General features: G+C 35.2%; 1 protein-coding gene across 2 annotated transcripts in view; it reads right to left on the bottom strand.

The window, feature by feature from the left end:
• MMS22L (MMS22 like, DNA repair protein) overlaps positions 1–18,414 on the bottom strand; it is a 130,045-nt gene that overhangs the window by 81,049 nt on the left and 30,582 nt on the right. For both annotated transcript variants that reach the window (XM_082731892.1, XM_082731891.1), the window contains exons 12-14: positions 7,823–7,942; positions 5,504–5,730; positions 2,957–3,460 (exon numbers count right to left, since the gene is read on the bottom strand). In XM_082731892.1, the coding sequence (XP_082588018.1) occupies positions 2,957–3,460; positions 5,504–5,730; positions 7,823–7,942 (851 nt within the window). The remainder of the gene's footprint in view (positions 1–2,956; positions 3,461–5,503; positions 5,731–7,822; positions 7,943–18,414) is intronic.

The raw sequence follows: 18,414 nt of genomic DNA, 5'->3' as shown, positions 1-18,414 counted from the left end.
ATAGTTTTAGGTAGGAGCTTAAGGACAAAAAGAAGTTAGTAAATGTACAAAAAAAGAAAAAGAAATTCTTCTTTTATTACTTTGATTTCCAATTTTAAAGCCTCAAAATAAGTTCTATTCTTTTATTACCACGTTTCCATGAGCATTTTTAACAAATTTCTATGTTTAATTTCTTATCTGAGAATGAGTATTTTCTAAATATGCTCCATTTCACACAGAGGCTTTCTCCTAATTATTAGGAAGAGTAAACACTGGCGCAAAAATTATTTTTTGGTAGGAAATCTGGTAATATCTATCCACATTTAAATGCCCATACACCAATTCATTTTTAGGAATTAATCTAAAGATATACTTCCACAAGTACACAGGGAAGGCACATATGAGGATGTTAAATAGATCTACGTTTACAAGAACAAATTGGTAAATAATATAACTTCCCATTATTAGGGTATGGGTTAAATAAAGTTTGGTACAACCACATAATGAAACATTTAAGTAGCTATTAAAAGGAGTTAGGTAGGTTTCCATATACTAACATACAAAGCTATCTAGGAAATATTACGTGAAAAAATCTGGAAGATCCTATGAGAAACCACTATACTTCTCTGGACTAAAACTAAAGCAATGTTTTCTTTTTCTTTTTCTTTTTTAAGATTTATTTATTTTTGAGTGCGTGCGCACATGTGTGCGTGTGCACACAAACACACACACACAGCCACACATGCATGGGGATTGGGGGAGAAGGAGAGAGAGACTCTCAAATGAACTCCCTGCTGAGCACCAGTGTGGACCCAGGCTTGACCGAGGAGATCATGACCCTAGCCAAAGTCATGAGCAAGATGCTTGACTGAGCCACCCACATGCCCCTAAAGCAGTGTTTTCAACTTCAGAGGTTGGACCAGATAATTCTTTGTGGCGAAGGTACCCTTTGCTTTGTAAGATGTTTAGCAGCAGTTGCCAGTAGCAGTGCCTGACCAAGCTATTACAATCAAAAAGTTCCCCATACAGTGCCAAATGTCCCCTGGGTGAGAAACTCACCTCTTGTTGCGAACAACCAAACTAGAGAATAAAGAAGTAAAGGTGGGGAAAAGAAACTTTTACTTGTCACCTTATACCTTATTTACATTTTTTAATGATGAAAATATATAGCACTTGGAATTAAAAAAAAAAAAATTAACAACCAAAAAAGATTCCCCATAACTTCTCACTCAAAAATTACAATAGTGTTTGTAGGATATGAATCCTTGTTTTTAAAAAACAAAACAAAACAAACAAAACCCTAGGTAAAAAGCAATAAAATCATAAAGGTGTTTAAAAGGAAATGTGCATTTTCAGTGTAATAGGCAGAAAAATATATTGATTCTCCCCCTTGGTTTCCATGACTGCCTCTTTCCAGGATGCCCACACTCCCGGCTTCAGTTTCTACCCCTCTACCCAAAAATCTTAGGGGCTATAGCTCCATAATATGCATGGTGTACACCAGGTCCCTCCTTCCTTCTTATATTCTGTATATTCAGATAAATATAAATAAACAAAAAAAAGTGGTCCCAGAATATAGAAATTTCTAATTTTGCCCAAGAAACATGGAGAAATACTATTAACATTTATTTAAAAATTTAACAAAATGAATACTTGGGAAAGTATAGTATCTGTTAATAAAATCTACTAGACTAAAAACAAATGTGGTTCACAGAAAAGATCCATAATTTGTAGAAGTGTCTTCTAATGCTGTTGGTTATTCATTTACTTATGTATCTATCCATCTATCTCAAAATTTCAGAGCTTTAAAATTCTTGCTTTTATATGCCTCACTCTGGGGGATAAAGGGATGATTATCTGATCAAGAACTTTGGCTAAACCTTTACTTTTTATATTATTTTAAAATATTTTATTTTATTTATTTTTTTGGCTAAACCTTTAGAACTTAAACTGATGGGAGCAGGCAAATACTAAAAATGACAAAATACCTAATGAAAAATGAAAACCTACGGATTAATCAGTATGAATGCACAGTCCAACAAAAAGCAAACTAAGTAAATTATTAAGATTAGTAATGAATAAATTCTCCAAACTTAAAAAATTTGTCAACTTAATTACCTTTGATAACCAGATACTACTTTTTGTAAAGTGGTATTACAAAGAGGGAAACAATCTCTTCCTTAACTTTAGACATGGTTTCAAAAAAATCGTATTTTCACACATAATTTTTACACAACTTTTCAGAGATAGGGACTAACTACACTGAGTGGTAATACCTAACTTCTTAAGAACATGTACTCCCAAGATAAAACATATGGGAAAAGGGCCTTAAAAGCAATGAATATCATAACTACTATTCTTTCCCATTATTATTTGGGTCTGGGTATATCCATCTTAAGTGGCTCTGAAAACATTAAGTTTTATATGGGTGACTGGTGTTATAAATACAACAGTCTTATTTTCGTCTCAGAATAGTTTCAGCTGAATGTATTTTAAGCAGTTGAGGCTACAGCTCTGCAGCAAAATAATTTAGAGAAATTTACCTTTTTTTTTTTTTTATAAATGGCACAATGTGGTCATAATCTCCTTATGAGTCCAAAATGCATGTTTCAGTAGAAGCCACCTCAGGTTTGAGCTCATGGTCTTGGTTAGAATATCTGAAACATTCCTCTGGGTAATAATACTCTCTTAGGAGAGGTAGGAAGGGAAGGCAGGGTAAAGAAGCGTTGTTGTGGGACTGCACTGGAGGTGCTCTGCATTTAGGTGTATATGTTTGCACATGAGCTTTCTTTTTAAAGAACTACTGTTCAAAGGAATAGTTTGACAAGTACTGATTTATGCAATTGTAGCAGTAAAACCAACTCCTCTCTCTTCATTTGGATTTCATGAGTATGTCAAAAGGAAAATTTTAAGGTAGAATTAACATAAGGGATGACATAAAATAAATCAATGAATTAGTATATTATTGAAAACATACCTGATTCTGGCCAGAACAGCTTGTAGAAAGCTCAGTACTGTCCTAAGTTCAGATTCTTGACAAGCTCTCAGAAGCATACTAAATCCATCATTAAGCAGTTTTTCATGTGACGGATACAAGCAATGGCTAGTCTCAAACACTTCTTGAACACCATCAATATAGATGGAGAGAAGTATCCAGAGAGTCTTTCTTTGTCCCATTTCATCATTCTTAGATACCAAGAATTCCTTCGCCTTCTCTCGGAAAGCACCTGAAAATTTCTCAGCCAAAACACCAATGTCCAGATTTTTCTGGGTATACATCAAGAGGAATGCCACTTGACCCTTCCAAATGATGGAAGATGTTACAGAGGAAGGCTTAAGGAAATTTAGGAGGTCTAAAACATGACTTGCTACATCTTCCACCTCTGCAACAGCTGCTAACAGTAGAAAAAGGTTGAAGAAGTTCTGAAGACCAACTTCTGTCAGTTCTTCCATTCTTTTTTGATGGAATTTAGAATATATTCTGCAAAACATAAAAAAATTCCTTGTATAAAACTTTCATTCATCAGTATCAATCATTTAGAATAACATTTCATTCTATACTCATGACAGTTTCATTACTTTAATTTAGCTTATTCTTCATTATGCTGCTGCCATGTCACTTTTTCTACTTTGAAAACAGACTCACAGAATGCCCATAGCTCTAAATTTCTCAGTGATGCAGCAACCACATTTGATTAAATCAAAGGATTGAGTGGTCTTCCCCACAGGACAGTAGAAATGTTCTTTTTATATAGTACATGGCTTATCCTTTTATTTTAGACTCTTAATCACCTTTCTTTTTAAATTTTTATTGACAAATAAAATGCTCCTTTCAGTACAATTTGATGTGCTCTAAAGAAATCTTAACAAGGCAATTTTATACAATTTTCCTTAAACTCTTTTTTCCTCTACCCGTCACAAAGACCTACCCTTGTTATAGTTATATCTAAGACAATTCAAAGTGCTGGGAAATATTTTTACCTACCCATAAAGAAAAAATGGTTAGTGTTTATTTTTTTATTTTTATTTTTTAAAACGATTATTTATTTATTTATTTGACAGAGAGAGAGAGAGACATCATAAGTAGGCAGAGAGGCTGGCAGAGAGAGAGGGGGAAGCAGGCTCCCAGCTGAGCAGAGAGCCCGATGCGGGGCTTGATCCCAGGACCCTGAGACCATGACCTGAGCTGAAGGCAGAGGCTTAACCCACTGAGCCACCCAGGCGCTCCCAAAATGGTTAGTGTTTAAATGTCCAAGACTAACCGTTTAAAAATCTCCTGTTTTAATATAATTTACTAGGTGACATACTTTTCTCTCACCGATTAAAGGATCAGAATTAGAAAAAAAGAATTTTACTGTAAACATTCCAGTGATTTGTTTTAGATAATGTTCTGAATATCATGTCTTTCACAAAATGATTTAAGATTCAAAAACAAACCATGGGGTACCTGGGTGGCTCAGTGGGTTAAAGCCTCTGCCTTCAGCTCAGGTCCTGATCCCAGGGTCCTGGAATAGAGCCCCATGTCATCAGGCTCTCTGCTCAGCAGGGAGCCTACTTCCTCCTCTCTCTCTGCCTGCCTCTCTGCCTACTTGTGATCTCTGTCTGTCAAATAAATAAATAAAATCTTTAAAAAGAAAACAAAAAACAAACTGGCACATAGAACCAAAGAAAAACCTATCTGAGCCACCTAATTTTCAGAGGCTTAACAAAGAAGTTACCATTAAAAGAAAAGTATACTCTAAAAACAGTCCTACTGTTATCACTATAATCTTGCAAGCAGTATATGGGAATCAAATAGGAACTTCATTTAGAGAAGTCCCTATCTAGAATATGAAAGTTTTCTTACTCTTCTGCAAGAGCTCCCATCAATCATATAAGCAAATGGTACAAAGAGAGGTAGAAAAGGGCTAATGAAGTAGAATAAGGGAAGATAATTAAAATTCATACCCACTTAACAAGCAAAACTCTCCAAAAAGAGGGAAAAGATGAATATGACCAAAAGTTTGTTTTACATACTCCCCAAATGAGAACAATCAAGTTATTTCATCCACTATCCTCTGGTTAGTTTTCATAGAGAGCAGAGCCTATGGGACCGCTAGACTCAAAGAACACCAAGTTTTATAGGTTAACTCCATTACCTGCCAATGTATGATATGGAGATGTTTTCTACTTTTATAATTTTCAATGAACTTTATGCATTAAGTTATAGAATAACATTATAATTAATTTTGGCAAGAAAAACATTCTCTGGTAGCCCTGAATTTAATATATGGGATTTCAATCTTCAGGACAGATGAGATAAATAAATTCAAATCCTCTACAAGTTATAGATATTAAGTTTCTTCCTATTACAGATTGGCAGGATCCAAAGGCTACATGTTTTGTTGTCCTGTATACATTAAGAAATACATTTTAAATGTATAAACCACAAAGACTTCCAAACACAAGTTAACTAAAAAAATACCAACAGTAACTAATGCTTCTCCACAGTGAACATTCATGACAAAGAAAGACATGCGCATACCTTCCTTTGATTTGTTTCCAAGGATGAGGGCCATTGTTCTTCATTGCTTTCTTAACAACTTTTGCCAAAATGCAAAGGAAAATGGTGAAACTACTGCTGGATTTATACAGGTCATTATCTTGTTTATCACAACAGCAGGTCTTCACCATTTCTAGCATTGACAAGGGTGACTTAATGATATATGTAAGGCCTTTCAAAGGAAGCCAAGAGATGCTGAAAGAACTATTCTAAAAGCAAATAAATAAATACATTAATAAAGTTTCAAGTCTGAGTAAATAAGAATTCTTTCATCTCTTCTATTCTCGAAGTTTCCCAGCATTTATGTCACACAATTTATTTTTACATCAGGTCATTTATTGTGTAGAATTTTCTCCAATCTCGATTTAGCTGCTTATATCTCCCTAGTGTCTTGTAATGTATTCTTTTATCCCCTCTCTCTTCTGTAAATTGGTAGCTGTATCTAGAGGACTGATCACAGTCACGCAAGTGGAATTTTTTGATAAGAATCTTCCATTGCTGCTACTGGGCACTGCCTTTTCCAATTTAGGAAAGAGAGACATAAGTTGTGTCATTCCTTTTGTAATGTTAAGACTGGGCGTGTTGTCAACCTGATCTATTCATCTGAGTCATCCCCACCAAACTTTCACTGAACAGTTTTAGCCGTCACTGATGATCACTGCCCAGATACCTTAGTTCATCAGTGTACAAATAGTTCTAATTCTATCATTACTTCTCAGCTCCTTAGAAATTTGGTTACTCTAAATTATAGTTTATATTTATCTTTTATTTACAATTTTCAGAATAATGAGCATTTTTTTTAAGAATAGTAATTTTTCGGGACGCCTGGGTGGCTCAGTTGGTTAAGCAGCTGCCTTCGGCTCAGGTCATGATCCCAGCGTCCTGGGATCGAGTCCCACATCGGGCTCTTTGCTCCGCAGGGAGCCTGCTTCTCCCTCTGACTCTGCCTTCCACTCTGTCTGCCTATGCTCGCTCTCGCTCACTCTCTCTCTGACAAATAAATAAATAAAATCTTAAAAAAAAAAAAAAAGAATAGTAATTTTTCTAAATGTGTCATACACTCAAGGATTTAAATGTATTTGATAGGTTTTAATCCACAGCAGTCATTATTCTTATTATTCTTTCTTATGCTCAAATCTACCCAGCATGAGGGCAATGGGAGCTCCCTCAAATCGGCTCCTGTGTCCTTTTGACAGGACTCCAGCTTACTTTGATATTTCCTGCTTTCAGATATGACGAGACACTATAGACTCATATTATACATGTTACCTCAGACCTAGAATGGGTCATTTCTCTAATCAGCCTGAAATCATGCTTCAAAAAAAGGTATTTTTCTCATTTTTCATAAGCCCCATTATGTATAAACCTAAATTAGTAATTTACTTATAAATCTCTCATTTCCTTTTTCTATCTTGAGTTCACTGTTTACCTAGAAACCGAACATTCCAAAATCTTTCTCTTCTCCCAATACATAAAAGGTAACTAAATTCTATAAATCTACATGTAAGATGTTTATTTTCCTAATTTAGCCTCTCCTTTCTAATCATTCACTGCATTATTAGCATGTATTTTTATACTGGACTCCTAATTGGCACCAATTTTCAGAAAAAACTTTCTCACACACATACCTAAAATGTCACATCCTTGGTATCCTTTGTCTCCAGAATAAATCAAAACTCAACATGCACATAATCTGGCCCCTGACTAGCCTGTGTACCAACTTTTCCTATATGTTCTCTCCATAGTCATCTGAAACCTATCATTCAGAACTATTGGACATGGTAGGAAAAGATCATGTTTTTATGTGTTCATACACTTGTTCGTAATAATGTTCCTTTTACCTGAATGCTTTTTTCTTCTTACTTGTAAATTCCATGCACTCCTCAGTTAAAAAATTACAACGTCCCAAAGTCTCCACAAGTTTATACATTGGGTCAAATACTCTGTGCTTTGGCCTTCCACAGTAATGGAAGTTTTCCCCCCCATAATGTATGGGTATCTGCCCACTAGCCTATAAGCAACTCAAGACTATGTCTCATTCAGGACAGTATTAACTTTTCAATGTGTTGCAAGCACTCAGTAATTGTTAGACAATGTTAATAAATGAGAATTTAAAAAATATCTTTCTAGTATAATTTTGGCTACTTTGCTTACTCTCTCTCAAGAGAAAAGGACACAAATGCCCATTCCCTTATGTCAATGCTCTACAAATAACTATTCTTAATTAAACCATAAAAACATTCCTCACATATATACGAATTCTTCAAATTCCCGGAAAAAATTCATACTCTATTGACTTACCAAGTTCTTACTAAAATATTCCCATAGAATGGTGACGATTGCAATGTTTGGCTCCCAGAAGTCACAAAGCGTCAAACAACAGTGAAGATGCATTCGTAATTGTTCTTCTAGTATACTGTCCTAAAAAATAAACTGAAATTGTGGGAAAGTAAATGGGCTCTCGCAACATGAGTATTATTACTTGATACTGCACTGGATAACCTGCTTTTAAAGAGTATGAACATATATCACCAAATTATACCCACTCTCATTTTCAGACCAAAAGGTCTAATCAGGATAAGGTATATTTCTAAAAATTTCCTTTAGAGACGACTCACATACTCAGATAACAGGAACTACATAACTCAACGTGACTTTTAACACAATTATTTAAAGGTTACAATAGCTGTGGGGTGTCTGGCTGGCTTAGTCAGAAAAGCATGCAACTCTTGATCTCAGGGTCATAAGCTCAAGCCCCATCTCAGGTGTAGAAATTACTAAAACTAATAAAAACAACAACAACAAACAAACAAAAAAAAACCAAAAAAATTACATAGTTGCTTCATAACTGAATGGTAGGAAACCCAGTGTGAAAATGGGAGAATGTGAAAGGGAATGTGAAAGAAACCCAAACTAGAATGAAGTAGTAAAAATGAACTAATAATTAAGATGTACACAAATCCAGAGGACTTGGGTCATCCTTAAGTATTAGGTCAAATTCTCTTTAGGAATAGGAGTTGTTCTTTTAAAAACCAACAGACTAGCAGAGTACAAGCATTTTAACCCCTTAGGAAATGACAACAGGAATGAGAAGTGAAAAAAAAAATGTAGTCAGTAATCAAACTACTATGATGAAACAATCATGCATGTTTGTTAAAAAGTTGCACCACTGAAGCACTCAACAATTATTTATTTAAAGCTTACTATGTAAACCAGGCACTATTCTAAGGTATTAGGCAGAGAGCAATGGATATGTCAGACACGGTACAAGCACTAACAGAAATTACTACTTTGGAGGAGATTGGGAAAAGAGGACACTGAAACAAACAAGATAAATGTAAACAGTTGTAACTGCTGTGCAAAGCAAAACAAAAAAGGGTGATGCGGCAAAGTAAGTGGTAGAGGATATAGATTATTAGTATATCAGAAGCTATGAATGAAAACACCTTTTTGAGGGCTGGCATTTGGACTAAATGACTGAATGAAAAAGAGTCAAACATTAAAAGCTTGGGGATAAAAAAAAAACCAAAACCACACACACACACAGCAGAGAAGACACATAGAAATTAGTAGTAAGTTTGGTATTACAGGATTAAGTCAGATATTGACGGACCATGTTTCCTTTGAGGCTTTGGAAGTCTTGATAGGAAGTATGGATTTTATTTTACATATGCTGGGAAGCCAGTAGAAGACTGTAAGCACAGGCGTAATGGGATTGTTTTAAAAATGCTGCTCGTGATCATTCATGGAGAATGAATCTATGTTAAGAATAGAAGCAGGAAGACCAAGTTAGAAAATAAATAGTGACAATTGCAATATAACAAAAAAGCAGATTTCGAGTTCAAATACATATAAAGCAGAAATGTTGGGAGATGTGAAGGTGTGTGATATATAGTAAGCTTTAAATAGTTGTTGAATGACCGGGGTTCTCAGTGATGCGTCACATTTTTAACAAACATGCATGGTCACTCCATCATAGGTAATTAAACTGCCTACTCTTTTTCTACTTCTACTTCCATCTCCTCATGCCACCTCAAAGTTTAGAAGACAGTTATGTGAAACTGTTAAGATAAGCACACAACTTTAAAGATATATTGAGAAACAGAGGCAATGGGTTTGTTTTTGATGAGACATATGAAGGTACAAAGGTAAGAGAGCAATTAACAATTTAGGAGAATTCCCAGGTTTTGGCTTAAGGAAATGAGTTGATGGTACCATCTTTTGAGATGGCAAAGACTAGGGGATGAACAGATGGGAGAGTGCAAAAGGCCAAGCAAGTGGAGATATTATGTAGATAATGTGATCTATAGGCCTAGAGCCCAAGGGAAAAACCAGCTGTTTTAGTGATTCAGATGTTACTTTTATACTGATGGTTTTTAGAGCTATGAGGCTAGATGAGATCAACCAAGGAAAGAGTATACATGCAAATGAGAAAACGATCCAGAACTGTGAGCCCTTTGCTATTCCAATATTTAGATATTAACAGGAGAGGAATTAAATATAAATTATGAGGTAAGAAGAGAAACAGACATCATGGATACCAAAATAAATATTTTGGAAAAGGAAAGTAGTCAACAGGATTGAATGCTCTGAGAGGTTAAAATGAGAAGAAGGAAGAGTTTTTGGATTTGACAATAAAGAAGTTACTAATGGCCTTGACAAGAGTAGTTTCTGGAATGGCACAAACAGAAGTTTAAGGTATAGGCTGAGGGTATAATAATAGGAGGTGAGGAAACAGAGATATTTAAGTTAAGAAATATACAGTCCTTGAATAGTTAAGAGACAAGATCCAATACAGAGAGAAAGGAACTAGCTTTTGGTAGAAACAGTAACACTTCCAATATGACAGAAGAACAAATTGAGGGGTCAAGTAAAAGAAGACACATGTTGGGAGATCTGAAGGTACAAAAAGGTACTCTCAAATGACTGGTTCTATTTACTCAGCAATTTAAGAAGTAAGATGCTTGGCTCAGTTAACTGTGAGTCAAAAGGCAAAGACTCTAGGGGCGCCTGGGTGGCTCAGTGGGTTAAAGCTTCTGCCTTCAGCTCAGGTCATGATCCCAGGGTCCTGGGATCGAGCCCCACATCCAGCTCTCTGCTCAGCCGGGAGCCTGCTTCCTCCTCTCTCTCTCTGCCTGCCTCTTTGCCTACTTGTGATCTCTATCTGTCAAATAAATAAATAAAATCTTAAAAAAAAAAAAAAAAAAAAAACAAAGACTCTATAACTGCCTGCCATTTGAGATCTATGATCAAGAATTCAGAGTCAGAGGAGTCCATAAGAATGATCATTTGACATTCTCCAGCAATATTCAGTTAGGGGGTGAGGTTGGCAGGGGTGTAGGAAAGGACTAGGTTCTTCCAAGTTTAAAACAGGTGAGGGCTATGGAATTAAAGGCTTTTGTGATGGAATGACTATTAATAAGGGGGTGTATATCTAAATTGTTTAAGGAGGGAAGTTTGGACGTGGAAAAAGAAAATGTTAAAGATCAACAGGCAAAATGCAAATTAAAAGAAAAATGAAAAAATATAAAGCATAACTATGGAAACTGGGTGAGGTAAGTGACAAAAAATCTGAGTAGATGTGAGGATATTAAGAAACTTAGAAGACAGGGTGATACAATACTGTTGGGGTCATTAATAAAAGTAATTATTTGAAAGGGAGGAAACTGAACATGAACAGATTCTTTTTAATAAGGCATTAACTCTTCTAATTATTTCCCCCGCCCAACTCTTTTAATTAATTATTAATCCTTCAGAATATACTCAGACTTTAAGTCTTCAAGGAAACTTCTTGACTTCCCCACAAACAGTGACCCTTCCTTTATGCTCCGCAGCATCCTACGCACACCTATGTCACCGCACTTACCTTGTTAAATTTAATGTTTATCTGCTTTCAAGTGTCTATAAGCTCTCTGAGAATTAGGATAACTTCCCCAGGGTCTAGCACAGTGCTTGGTTTGCCACAGTCCAATATCCATAAATATTTCATGAATTAAACTGAGATCTAGGTTCTAGTGCCTCTTTTTGCCGAGTAGTTTTACAGCTTAGGGAAAGATACTTAGCTTCTCTAATATAGACAAGTACTCATTTAACCAAAGAGGAGAAGTGCCTGCCCATCAGTAACATTCTTTGATTTTATTATTAAAATACTAAACAAGGCCCAGGCTCACTCCTGTGGCATACTACTCATATAAATTAAAGCATACCAATTTTATTATACTTCAAGGTTAAAAAGTAGGTTATATTTTTAAAGTGGGTTCATTTTGAAGAATTTGTTTTGTTTTATTGGGTATCTGATACTCATTTTACATATAAAATCTACAAAAAGATATTTAAATCATAAAATATACAAAGTTTGGGAAAAACAATTGTCAGGCATTATGTGACATTTTACATACATTAGTTATATGTCTCATACCATCTCAGTTTCATTACCTTTATCACAGAAAATAAGGTTGGGGTTCGGAAGTTACAAATAGCTTATCCATGTCCACTTGGGAAGGAGCAAGGATTTATGATTCCAAAGCGTATTTTACATAACATTCTCTGTCCCTTTCCAAAAATAGGAGGGAAAAGAAATGAACATTTAATGTGCACCAGATCTGATGAAGACTATTTTTAGTGACTGCCAAGATCTGAAGCAAAATTTGTGAGGCCAGAACCCATGTTCTTTCCACTGTACCCAATCAGGAAGAAATTAAATATCATATCTCAGGGAATTTTTATTTATTTAAAGGACAGGAGATAAATTTTCCTTCCTTTTCCTGCTAGTGACTACAGATTACAATGAAAAGCAATGACTTACTATTCTGTTCCATTGATCTATGTGTCTGTTTTTGTGCCAGTACCATGCTGTCTTGATGATGACAGCTTTGTAACAGAGCTTGAAGTCTGGAATTGTGATGCCACCAACTTTGGCTTTCTTTTTCAATATTCCTTTGGCTATTTGAGGTCTTTTCTGGTTCCATATAAATTTTAGGATTATTTGTTCCATTTCTTTGAAAAAGATGGATGGTACTTTGATAGGAAAATGTGGTATATATACACAATGGAGTACTATGCAGCCATTAAAAGAAATGAAATCTTGCCTTTTGTGACAACATGGAGGGAACTAGAGGGTATCATGCTTAGCGAAATAAGTCAAGCGGAGAAAGACAACTATCATATGATCTCCCTGATATGAGGAAGTGGTGATGCAACATGGAGGGTTAAGGGGGTAGGAGAAGAATAAATGAAACAAGATGGGATTGGGAGGGAGACAAACCATAAGTGACTCTTAATCTCACAAAACAAACTGAGGGTTGCTGGGGGGAGGGAGGTTGGGAGAAGAGGGGAGGTTATGGACATTGGGGAGGGTGTGTGCTTTGGTGAGTGCTGTGAAGTGTGTAAACCTGGCAATTCATAGACCTGTACCCCGGGGGATAAAAATATATGTTTATAAAAAATAAAAAAATTAAAAAAAAATGCAATGACTTAGAAAATACTATTTTCTTCACAGTTCTGGCAGGATATGTAGGACTGTAAAGGTAAGTCTGTTTAACCTTTAATTAATCACAGATAGTATTTATTATAAAATACATTTTCATGTTTTGTATATTCCACTATTACTTTGTTGTGAACCATTTTCCCTTAGTTTGTTCTTAAAAATTTCCTTTCAAAAATGTGTGTCTGTGCACATCAGCTGAATTAAGGAGAGAAAGAATTTGGCCACTTTTAAGTCCAGATACTCAGAGATATAATACAAAATAGCCAGGAATAGAGCAAATAGTCATCTTAGCCCAAATTAATAAGATACAGAGCTGAAATACAATGAGGAGGAGTATTGGGAAGTGAGCAAGGGTATTAATTTTTTCCTACCTTACATTTTCTCAACACTCACTGGAGAGAAAACATAAAAAACAAACAAAAATGTAGAAAAACTGAGATGCTTTCCACAGTATCATCAAAATAGGTAGAAACCAAAATGGATATTAATGAAACACATCGCATCAAAGAAGTTTTAAAATAGAAATAATGAAAATATAGTATTTACTAAGAATCCTACACGGGCACCTGGGTGGCTCAGTCAAGAGTCCAACTCTTCATTTTGGCTCATTTCATAATCTCAGGGTTGTGGGATCAAGCCTGGTGTCTGGTTCCATGCTAGGCATGGAGTCTGCTTAAGTTTCTCTCTCTCCTTCTCCATCTACCCCTCTTCATCCTGCCCCCAATTAAAAAAAAAAAAAAAATCCTACAAATCCCAGCTCTGCCACTTCTCAGTTACCTATACGAACCAGAACAAACTCCTTAATTCCATCAAGGCCCTCATTTCTTAATGTGTAAAATGGAACTTCACAAGATTGTCATAAACATTAAGTGCAAGAATGTATATTAAGTGTTAAGTATTGTGCGTGCACAGAGATAGCTGTCACTTTTTTGTCTGCAAGAGAAATGCATTTTTTTACACCAAATATTGACTGTTTTGATGATCATATAATAAATGCAACAGGTTCTCAATGTCATACCTTAAGCTGATATATTTCAATTTTGTGTTAACGTTAAATTCTACCTAAACCAAGAGGTTTGAATGACTACATCTAGATCCGTGCACTCTGATTAGAGATTTTTTAATAAAGTAGAAGGCCTGTGGGCCCCTTTTTCTACACAGCCTTAAACTTGCCTGTCTCAATCCCAGAGGCTATGCTCCTCAGCTTCTGCATTTTTCACAAGACCCTGTGGATTGTGTCTCATCTCAACTCTGCCAGTGTGCATAAACTATTTAATGAAAAACCTACCCCAGAATATTCCACAGTGCCTGCTCCTGATCTCTGTTTTAGTCCTTTTCAATTTTTATTTTTTCTAAGATTTAATTTATTTGAGAGAGAGGAGAGAGAGAGCACAAGTAGGGGGAGGGACAGAGAGAAAGGTAGAGGAGGAAGAAATCTCCCCTTTGAGTGGGGAGCCCAACTTGGGGCTCAATCCCAGGACTGTGAGATCATGACTTGAGCCGAAGGCAGATGCTTAACTGACTGAGCTACCCAGGTGCCCCACTTTATAAAGAATGCCTTCCTATCTTTATTTTGAAAGATCAAATTTAGACATATTAAATTCATGAAATTCCTTTATTGAACTAAAAATGAAAACATTTGCTCTTTTAACATCATTAATCATCTGGGAAATGCAAAGCAAAACCACATTGAGATATCACTTGATACCTGTCAGAAGAGCCAAAATCAAAAACACAACAAAAAAGCACTGATGAGGATGTGGAGAAAAAGGAACCTTCTTTGCACTGTTGGTGGGAATGCAAACTGGTGCAGCCACTCTGCAGAACACTAAGGAGGCTCCTTAAAAAATTAAAGATAGGATTACCATTGGATCTAGTAACTGTACTATTGACTATTTACCCAAAGAATACAAAAATACTAAATTGAAAGGATGTATGCACCCCTACGTTTACAGCAGCATTATTTACTAGACCCAAATTATGGAAGCAGCCCAAGTGTCCATCAATATAGGACTGGATAAAGAATGGTGTGTACACATACACACATATAATGTGGACACTACACAGCCATAAAAAAAGATTGAATCTTGTCATTTGCAAAAACATGGACGGAGCTGGAGAGTATAATCCCAAGCAAAATAAGCCCATTGGAGAGAGGCAAATACCTTATCATTTCACTCATATATGAAATTTAAGAAACAAAACAAACAAACGGGGGGAGACAAAACAAAAAAACAGACTTTTTAATTATAGGGAACAAACAGATGGTTACCAGAGGGGAGGTGGGCAGAGGTAATGGTGGAATAGGTGAAGGGGATCAAGAGTACACTTATAGTAAGTACTGAGGAATACAAGGAATTGTTAAATCACTCTATTATAGACCTGAAACCAATAAAACACTATTTTAATTATACTAGAATTTATAATAAATAAATAATAAATTTATATTTAGCTTATTTTATAAAAATAGCAATTTAAAAATTGGAGGTTCATTTCTTTATGCATAACAAATACCTAGAAAAAATCATCAGAAGAATAAAATTTATTTGCAAGCTCAATAAGGACGGTTAGGCTGCCTGAGTGGACTTAATTTTAGGATAGGATAAAGTAAGCTGAACTTCAGTATTCTAGTAAGATCCTTCCGTCCAAAAAACACAATGATTTTGAATTAGTAATTAGAAAATTACTGTTTCAGGGATGCCTGGGTGACTCAGTCATCTCAAGTCAGGAGTGACTTGCTTTTAGCTCAGGTCATTATCTCAGGGTAGTGAGACTGCCCTGCACTGGGTTACACACTCAGCAGGGAGTCTGCTTGAGAGTCTCTCCCTCTCCTCTGCCTTCTTCGAATAAATAAATAAATAAATAAATAAAAACTGAAGAAAAAAGATTTCAGTCCCACATCATTCAAATCTAATCACATTCTAAGTTGTTTTTAGCCTTGGACTCTTCAGGCTCCTTGGCAAATGAAAATAATTTTTAAATTATTATACTTGTTTAGGATTTCTTTTTATACTCACCCCATAGTCTCTAGTAGAAAATTATTTCTGAGATGTCAGAAAATGAGGCTTTAAAAAGCAGGGAGTATAAAACCAAAAATCTTCCTTTTCATTTGAAAACAATAATACTGTTTTAAAGGTAGAACAGATGTTTACTGTCAACTTAGATGAATATTAGATAATACTGCCTCTAAAAAACCGGTTTTAGGTAAAAGCTATTCAATCATACCTATAGAAGTAAAATCAAACAATGTACGTTTTCTTTACTAACAAAGTACAATGTGTGTTTCTAGAAAATCCTCTGTGGCTAGAAAAAGATTTGGAACATTATTTGCTTAATTAAAACTACAGTGGCATGCCTACCAATTATATTTGACAACTGCTCTATATAAGGAATGTATGTTTTTTAAGTATTGCAAATGAACTCTTTCACTGTTGGAGATAAAGTCAAAGCACATAAGCATGGTCAGATTTTAATTTACCTCAATGGGGGAAAACAGATATAATCAAACTGATGGCTCTATTCAAACATATTATTTATTCTTTATGACCACCTACTGTACCCACAAAATTGAATTCAAGAACTCCAGCAAGTAGTACTATACTACTTATAAAATCTAATTTGATACAATCAAGGCATGACAAAATTGAAAGATCACTAGAGAAAATGGACTACTTCTTTCTAAATATTATAATGACTTCTCTCACACGAAAAATGATTTGGCTTTATGCTACATCTAAATTCCCATAAAAAGTTTCTTGGATTAGCTATACTATCTCTACTTATAAAATGACTGGCTTCTCATAGTTTGCTCAGGACTTTTCTGGTTTTAGCACTGAAAGTCCCACAAGCCAGGAAAATTCTGATGGTCATACTACCTACTTCCTTTTAAAAAAAAAAATGATTTTATTTATTTACTTGATAGAGACAGTGAGAGAGGGAACACAAGCAGAGGCAGTGAGAGAGGGAGACGCAGGCTTCCCTCCAAACAGAGGACCCGATGCGGGACTCTATTCCAGGATCCTGGGACTGTGTGCAAAGCTGAAGGCAGAGGCTTAACGACTGAGCCGCCTGGGTACCCCATACTGCCTGCTTTCAAGAATTACTTATTTATCAAGTTTAGCTAACACCATTAAAATACTAGTTATATTGTAAAAGTATATTATGGAGTGTCAGAACAACTTTTATCACATTATGAGTAAGACATTCCAAAAATTTTTTTTCAAGTAAATTGAGTTTCCCTCATTTAACATCAAAATTAGAGTGAGTCATAAATTCAAAGGAATTAAGAATTAATTTTCAAGCAACTCACAGAGTTTAAGGAGGGTTTTCAATCTCTTGGCCAAAAACTAAACTTTTCTACAGAAGAGATGGTGATAAATTCTTTCTCCTGTTTGTCCCAGACAAGCCCAAGGTAAGTGTATGGGTATTTACCCATATGAACCTTTAGAGCTGTCTAAGAAATATTCTGTAATTTAAAACTTACTTAAAACCATAAATTCATAAACTACTAAAGCTTAAAGGAAGTATAACTAAGAGGTTTTTTTTTTTTTTTTTTTTAAAGATTTTATTTATTTATCAGAGAGAGAGGGTGAGAGAGCAAGCACAGGCATACAGAATGGCAGGCAGAGGCAGGGGGAGAAGCAGGCTCCCTGCGGAGCAAGGAGCCCGATGCGGGACTCGATCCCAGGACGCTGGGATCATGACCTGAGCCGAAGGCAGCTGCTTAACCAACTGAGCCACCCAGGCGTCCCGAACTAAGAGGTTTTTAAGCTATGTTATGTTAAGGCATTAAGATTGGATTAACAACTAATATAAAGAACAATAAACACTTTTTAGTGATTCCTTACATTCTTGAAGAAAAAAAATACATGTAAGAGACTTTCCGAATTACTAAATCAATATGTTCTCAAGAAAGAAGAAAGAAGAAAGCCAATTAAAATGACATAAAAAAATAAAAAAAAATTTACACGGTTGAGATAATAGTTCTTTTGTTTCTCATACAACTTACATGTGCACAAATCTTTGGAATTCTAACCTAGAATATTTACTCAATTAGAAGATTCATATCATAAACTAAATGTACTTATTATACGCTTGATCTAAAAAATTTAGTTAATATACATAATGGAAAAGAAAATTTCATGCTATTTCAATGATTTTTAAAGATATGACTACAAAATAAATGAGAGTATGTGTGTTTGTATGTATAAATGGGTACATATGTATGTACTTTTGATATATGTATTAATCTTATACTATCACATTTCTTGTTTGTTGTTTATTCCTCTACAAGTTTTTAACAATCTTTATTTCCTAACAGAAAAGTAATCTACTTCCCAAATTTAAAAATACTCCTTATTAAAATTTCCCCTTAAATTCTTACATAAGTAACTTATATTACAAAACT

The sequence above is a fragment of the Mustela nivalis genome (genome assembly GCF_964662115.1).
Source record: "Mustela nivalis genome assembly, chromosome: 5".
Classification (NCBI taxonomy): domain Eukaryota; kingdom Metazoa; phylum Chordata; class Mammalia; order Carnivora; family Mustelidae; genus Mustela; species Mustela nivalis.
The sequence above is the reverse complement of the archived record's forward strand: the minus strand, read 5'-3'. Positions and strand labels throughout refer to the sequence as shown.